Source organism: Octopus bimaculoides, chromosome 11 (assembly GCF_001194135.2).
Source record: "Octopus bimaculoides isolate UCB-OBI-ISO-001 chromosome 11, ASM119413v2, whole genome shotgun sequence".
NCBI classification, from domain to species: domain Eukaryota; kingdom Metazoa; phylum Mollusca; class Cephalopoda; order Octopoda; family Octopodidae; genus Octopus; species Octopus bimaculoides.
In genome coordinates, this window is record NC_068991.1 from 54,505,815 (window position 1) to 54,513,839 (window position 8,025).

Consider the following 8,025-nt stretch of genomic DNA (forward strand, 5'->3'; position numbering starts at 1 on the left):
CAATCTCCCATGCCAACACAGTGTTAGTTGTCTTTTTTTGCCATATTTTTTTTGGAAAAAAGTTCACAAAGAACAAAAGTTCACAGAGTTAAAAAAAAAAAATGCAGGAAGGAAGGAAGAAAACAAGAAACAGTTTAAAAAACACAGCAAACTATTCTGGCCGTCCTGGTACTCCTGGCCAACTCGGTAATCCTCTTGGTAAAGGCACAAAACACACACACAAAAATGGTAAAAAAATAAGCACAATTTTAGGAGGAGGGATATGCCCCCAAAACACACTTCTCACCGCTAAGTGAGACTTTAAACACAACCACAGGCAGACAAATGAGTGGAACTCAGTTGAGATTTCTTGTTCAACAAATAAATAAACACAAGCAACAAACCCCCACTGAATCCCAAAAAAACAAATGTCTTACCTGGTAGTTGTGCTTCACTTTTTCAATAATTCACGACGTTGGTATACAGTGACGTGACTCCAAGCAGCACAAAGAAAACACTGACCAATGCATGCACAGGAAGCAAGCTTCTTACCACACCGCCATGTCTATGCTTTATTTGTAAAAATGGCATCATCATTAATATTTATCATTAATCATTCTTGTCAGTGTTACCAATATATTGGCATCACCAAAATTGAATATTTCAGTATATTCACTCCATTCTAAATGCTTCTTTTTTTCTGAAAAGTGAGTCGACAGATGATTGATTTTTCATATATTGTGGAGCTAGTTTCCCACCACATTTCTTAAAAATCGTGGTTGAGGCCTTGGTCTTGGGACCACGCATGTCTAGAAACTGAGGTTGGGGTAAGCATGCTCTCCATAGAAAATCCAGCTCCAAAAAAGCCTCATGATAGCAAAGGAGAATGGGTACCAACCAGCCCAAAGGTTGGAGTGGGCTACACCTGCCTACCTTGGTTGCTATGGCATTCAGGTAGATCTGGCCACCCCTGTTAACAGGGACAAAACCCAGATTTGAAACACTGGATGATGACAATGATGATGCTGTTTTTTAGTATCTCCAAACATTCCATTATTCCACTATATTTTGATATGTCATTATATATTGATGTGCCAGTGTTATTAACTTCTGTTTTCTTTCATTTTATTTATTTTATTTAGGTGGAAAACCCAAACAAGTTCGACATGAAAGCCAAGTTTTTGAGAAAGGACACACTATCGGCTGTGCTTTAGACTTAAGTATTCCTCAAATTTCCTTTACTGTAAATGGAAATAAAGTCCATGGTGTGTTTAAAGACTTCAACACGGATGGAATGTTTTTTCCTGTGGTCAGCATGTCAGCAAGAGTCAGGTATGACAATCATTAATTGTTCGAACTTCTAAGTTTCAGGAAGTTTTTAAATTCACTCTTTCATTACAGTAACTTGATTGTTTTGTTTTTTTCATGATCATTAAGTGTAGGTGTGGCTGTGTGGTAAAAAGCTTGCTTCTCAACCACATGCACTTACTGACCTCTGTTACAGCTTACATTTTTTCTTATTCTATAAAGAGTAAATTTTCCTTATCTCTTTCATATTCCTTCAAAAATAACCTCCTAAAGTGACGTCATGTTATTCTTAGCTTCAGTGTCTCAAAAAAATTATGTATTCACATTCTTTCACATTTCTATTTACATTTTCAGTTTTCAAAACACGTAATACTATTCACAATACTTTATGTATTGTCATTATCCACATTTTCCAAACTATTGGGTGGTTTTGAAAATGTGAATATTCGTATATAAGCTATTAATAAATATATAAGCTATTATCGTAAGCACTTTTGTTAATGTTAACCGCTCAATCCTGAAGTTGAAGGGATTAAAACCTATTGTTGTATCATGAATCATGTCCCTTGACAAATCACAAACATATCTACTTGAGCAAGTTTGAGCCTTGTGATCTGTTAATTAATAGTCCATGATTTTAATCATGGACACTAGTTTTCTTTTAAAAACTGGTTCATGGAAATATTGCTTATTGTCAGACATTTATAGATTAAATACTTATATGACGTGGGCAAAAGACTGAAACAGCATATTTGATGTAACTGTTTGAACTGGTAGATATTCTTTTAATTTCATCTTGACCCTTTAGCATTTAAACTGACCTTATCAGGCCCAAATACTCCACCTGTTTTACATTCAAATTGACCACATCTGATGTCTCACACCCAGCTTACAATGACATTATGAAAATAAGCAAGCACATCATCAAAATCTGTAAGCTTTGAGATAATACCTGATTAATTCAAAAGAATGTGAATAAATAAGCATTACATTTGACAGAATAATCTGAATGCTGAAGGGTTAAATATTTGCTTCTAGGAAATAAAAAAAAAACCCTAAATATTTAAGGAAAATATAAAAAGAAACATTTTCAGTAATGTAATCATTGTTTTTCAAATATCTTTCACATTTTAAATGGTTTGTACAAACAAAAATATATTTTTCTGCATTTTTTTCTTCAGTCTTCGTTTTATGCTTGGAGGAGAGCATGGACGATTAAAATTTGGTCCACCAGATGGTCATTCACCTGTGCTGGAAAGTTTATTACCAAGAGAGAAGTTGAAAATTGACCCATGTTTCTACTTTGGAGAACAACACAAGAACATCGTCAGCGGTCCAACAGAAGTTCTCGAATACAATGCATTTGTTCCCAGTCCAATAGACACAACACATGTATGAAACAATATGTCTTATCAGTTTTTCTTTTGTCACTTAGAAGAGCTTAATATGACTTTGTTTATTGAAGTGAACAATATTTCAACAGTATGTCTGGTGTCTTCAGGTTCAAAATTAAAAATGACATATAGATTTACTTTTGACATATTGTTTGGTTCAATAAACAAAGCTAATATGCATTTTAATGCATACCACACCATACTCTTCTAATTGCTTATTTAGCTTCATAAATCAGTCTCCATAAATTGATAATGATAATAATAATGGTTTCAAATTTTGCCACAATTTTGGGGGAGGGGATAAGTCAGTTACATCAACCTCAGTGTTCAACTGGTATTTATTTTATCGACACTGAAAGGAAGAAAGGTAAAGTTGACCTCAACGGAATTTGAATTCAGAATGTAGTGACAGGTGAAACACTGCTAAACATTTCATCCAGCACACTAATGATTCTGCCAACTCACCACCTTAATAATGATAATAATAATGATGGATGTGCCTGTTGATTTTGACATATGAATATTAGAAGGGGGGGGTTAAAAAGGAGAGAGAGAGAGAGACAGACATACAGACAGACAGACAGACAGACAGACAGACAGACAGACAGACAGAAAACAGCTTTTTAAAAGTAAATAATAAAAGAAGCTGCATCTACTTGTGATGGATGTGTAAACGTATTTTGAGTCCTGGTATGGATTTTGCTATGAAAGCACAATGGGGACACTGGTGATTTTGATTTTGCCTGGGTTTGAGCAAATGTGCCTGCTGATTGCAGGATACAGCTCATTTTTATTGCCCTTTTTCTTCAACTCAAATTGTTTTGCTGCATCATGACACATTTTCACCATGCACATTGATCTAGGCAATGACTTTCCCAAGATGTCAGATTAAGCTGTAGAGATTTTAGTGATTGTATTGATTCTCAACGGTCGGATGAGAATAATGATAATAATAATAATAATAATAATGATAATAATAATAATAATAATAATAATAATAATAATAATAATAATAATAATAATAATAATAATACTCATTTTAGGTACAACTTCCAGCTTATATTGAAAATGTCCGTGACAAATTAGCAGAAAATATTCATGAACTGTGGTCTATGAACAAAATCGAACAAGCCTGGACATATGGTGAGGTAAGTTAACAACCTTCCCTTCTTAAATAACATCATTAATACTGTATAAACACTTCTTAAATGATATAATAAATATTTTATAAACACTTCTTAAATAACATCGTTAATATTGTATAAACACTTCTTAACCCTCTTAGGGCACTCAGGCTGATTGATCAGCCCAAGCGATACAAGCTGAAAGGACTTTGAGGCCAATCCGTTGGCCCAATGGAACAAATGTTGTGAATGGCTGATTTTTAAGTGTAATAACTAATAAGAGATCGTCTTTCAGTAGGTGTATCTAAAAAGAAAAAAAATTTGGTCTTTTTGACTACACATATAAATAACTTCAAAACTTTCCATGACCAAAACACAAAAAAATCTAATAAACCTATAAAAGGTTCCTATGGAAGATACAGTTTTACTGCTGTAAACACAGTACCATTGGCAAGCTGTCTGTCCTGCCAATATACTTCAATAATAGACTGTGTGATAGTGCAAATCCCTCACTGCCAAGCAAATAAAATCCAAAGATAACAACTTTAAATTCCACATTTTGCATTTACACCAAAGCTAATAGTTTGCTGTCTGTAATACTTTCTTTTATAACATTTCCAAAACTTGATATTTTTAGGTCAGAGATGATGCAAGGAAAAAACATCCCTGTCTCTGTACTTTTGAACAACTACCAATGTCTGAGAAAAAATATGATATTACGCTGGCTTTTGAAACATTAAGGTGATTAAATACACATATCTTTTTGCTTATTATCAGTGATATTCAACATAAACTGCTTTTTAGTTGAACATGATATTTATTTTGTAAGTGAATACAATACTATAAAATCTTTCAAATTTAAGTAAACATATTCTTTATTATTATTATTATTATTATTATAATTATTATTATTATTATTATTATTATTATTATTATTATTATCATTATTATCATCATTATTTAGGTGGCAAGGTGGCAGAATTGTTAGCATGTCGGGCAAAATGCTTAGCAGCATTTCATCTGTCTTTGTGTTCTGAGATCAAATTCTGCTATGGTCGACTTTGCCTTTCATTCTTTTGAGATCGATAAGTTTTGGAATAAGGGTTAAATCGATTATATCAACCCTAGAGCTCAACTGGTATTTATTTTATCAACCCCTAAAGGATGAAAATCAAAGTCAATCCTGGTGGCATTTGAACTCAGAGTGTAAAGACAGATGAAATACCACTTGGCATTTTGCCCTGCATGCTAATGAATCCTCCATCTCACTACCTTTAATTATAATACAATAAATTTATTTAAATAATTAATTTACTGTGTTCCACAACCATTGATGGAATTGTAGGGCTTTATTTTTATCTTAAATTAAAATAGTCATTTATGTATTGTACTTGATATGTATATACTATCAACAGTAAGGCTCCAAAAGAGCAAAATGTCACCTGGCATTCTCACTGTCCACTGTGGGACAAATCTTCATCTCCTTGTTTTTAACACTGCATGTCCATAAGAGATGTTATCTTGGGACAAATATGGCCATAACTGGCCTATCAACAGTGTATATACATTAAATACAATTCATAGATGCCTATTTTTATATTTCTAAGTCTATTTGAAACAAAGTTTAAGGAAGACATCATTTAAAACCATTCCTTTTGTTGAAGTTTTTCTAAGGAATGTTCCAATATTATTTCTTATATTGCTTTATAATTGATTTCCCTGTTTCCATTTTCAGAACATTGTTAGCCTTGGGGTATCATATCAGCATCCAACATAAAAAAGAATCAAGCAGGCTGAAGATGGTAAAACTTGGATCCTAGTAAGTAAATAACTAATATATTATTGTATATGTTATCAATTTTACACAAACAATGCCTGACTTCAAAAGGGAAAAGAATTTCTTACACAATGTAGGCTTTGTTATTTTAGAGAATCGTTCCTTCCATGAATTAAGATTTTATTTTAAGTAACAATTCAAATATCTAAATACTGTTTTCTTCAATAATATCCACTTTGTTTAGGATGTTCATTGCAATAGAAGTGCTTCAAATCTGGATTTTCTTGATCTGCTTAAACATAAATAGTTTGAGAAGTAAGTTTTGGAAAATGATATTAGGTAATGGAAGAATAAGAATTTTCATTTTTGTATCATACATAAGAAACCCTGCAACAAAATAAGAAAGATTTCAGTAAAATTGAGATTAAAACAATTTATGCAGGCAGGCTATGAGCACAAGCTGTGACTGTGTGGTTGAGAAGTTTGCTTCCAAGCCATGGGTCTCAAGTTCAACCTCACAGCATGCTACCTTAGGCAAGTGTCTTTTACTAAACCCCCAGGCTGACCAAAGACTTGTGAGTGAATTTGGAAAATGGAAATTAAAAGAAGCTTGTCGTATAGTCCTCCAGGTTATAACAGAAATTTAAGACTGGCTACCCACAGGAATTCCTCTATGCTGATTACTTTATTGTTATAGCTGAAATTGTAGTGGAATTAGGAATGAAATTCCAGGTGTGGAAGCAACTCCTGGAATCAAAGAGTCTTAAAGTTAACTTAGCAAAGACCAAAGTTCTTGTTAGAAGGAAAACAGACAGGACACTAATTCCTTTGGTAAATGACACTGTTCTACATGTAGACAAGGTGTAGGTAGAAATTCCATATGGTGTACTCAATGCATACTATGGACACCTAAGAGGTGGAGTGGAATCAATGGAACATTTGCAGAGAAAGTAGAATTTGTTTGTGGCAGATGTACTGGAATAATAAATTATAAAAGCACACAAGAAATAGATGTTCTGGAATGCTCGGGAGGCTCCCTAGAAGTAGTAGATAGTTTCTGTTATCTAGGTGACTTAATTATCATTGGGTGAAGACGCTTTGAAAGTATGGTTGCTAGAATAAGAACTGATTGGAGAAAGTTCAGAAAATTTTTACCTCTGTTGGTAACAAAAGGCTCCTCTTTCAGAGTGAAAGATGGACTGTATAATGACTGTGTACAAACAGCAATGCTACATAGGTGTAAAATTTGGGCTGTGAATGCTGAAAACATGTAAAAACTAGAAAGAAATGAAACTAGCATGCTCTAATGGATGTGCAACATCAGTGTGTACATATGATAAAGTACAAATGTGCTGAGAGAAAAACTGGGCATAAGAGACATTAGATGTGGTGTGCAAGAGAAAAGATTGTGCTGGTATGGTCATGTGATGTAGATGGATGTGGAGAGATGTATAAGGCAGTTCTTTATGCTAAACATAGCAGGAGCATCTAGAAGAGGAAGACTAGGAAGACATGGGATGAAATGGTGAAGACTGACCTCAAGATGTTGAACCTCACAGAGGAGATGACAGGGGACCAAGATGAATGGTGATTGTGAATGCAATACCCTAACTACTAGGCCATGTGCCTTCAAAATGATGGTGATACTAATATGTATGTATATATGTATGTATGTATGTATGCATGTGAATGTGGGAGTATTTGTGTCACCTTATCTTGACATCCTGTGATTGTTGTAAATGAATGACATTCAATTCCAGTATTCTGTGAAAACATGTGTGGCTATGGGAAAATATTACTTTACTTGGAAACAGGTGAGGGTTGGGGACAGGAAAGGCATCTGATTATAGAAAGTCTCCCTCTATAAACTCTGTCCTATCCATGCAAGCATGGAAAAGTGGACAATGATGATAATGATTGAAAGCTTTTAAATATTATTTTTATTTTTCAGTTATTTACAAGGTAATGGATACAAGCCCTGCCCACTGGATTTAAATACAATCCATTTGAATGAAAAGATGGAAGAACTAGTTGATCTTCTTGCTGAAAACACCCATAATGTTTGGGCAAAAGATCGCATTAAACAAGGCTGGACATATGGACTTTGTGAGGTACTATATATCGACATTAAAATATATATGTATGCGTGTGTTTGTGTGTGTGTATGTGTGTGTGTGTGTAAGTGTGTGTGTGTGTGTGCGTGCGTGCGCACGCATGTGTGTGTGTTCATACACATACATACACACAAACGAATTTCAAAGCCATTCACCTGATGACATGGGAGTACACAGCTGTTGGATCATATTTATTTATATAACATTTTATATAGTAGTATGATATGGAAAACTCAGCAACTAACTGTTGTTACCAATGCAGAGAAACAATTGTTGCAATTTGTAATTAAGTCTTGCTCATTCCATCTTCTTGTTTTATAAATATATAT

General features: G+C 33.8%; 1 protein-coding gene across 16 annotated transcripts in view; it reads left to right on the forward strand.

Moving 5' to 3' along the window:
- The window catches only part of LOC106881762 (ryanodine receptor 2), a 381,060-nt gene that overhangs the window by 149,138 nt on the left and 223,897 nt on the right, over positions 1 to 8,025 (forward strand). For all 16 annotated transcript variants that reach the window (XM_014932251.2, XM_014932252.2, XM_014932258.2 and 13 more), the window contains 6 exons: positions 1,122 to 1,311; positions 2,469 to 2,679; positions 3,725 to 3,829; positions 4,443 to 4,546; positions 5,541 to 5,624; positions 7,534 to 7,693. In XM_014932251.2, coding sequence (XP_014787737.1) covers positions 1,122 to 1,311; positions 2,469 to 2,679; positions 3,725 to 3,829; positions 4,443 to 4,546; positions 5,541 to 5,624; positions 7,534 to 7,693 — 854 coding nt within the window. The remainder of the gene's footprint in view (positions 1 to 1,121; positions 1,312 to 2,468; positions 2,680 to 3,724; positions 3,830 to 4,442; positions 4,547 to 5,540; positions 5,625 to 7,533; positions 7,694 to 8,025) is intronic.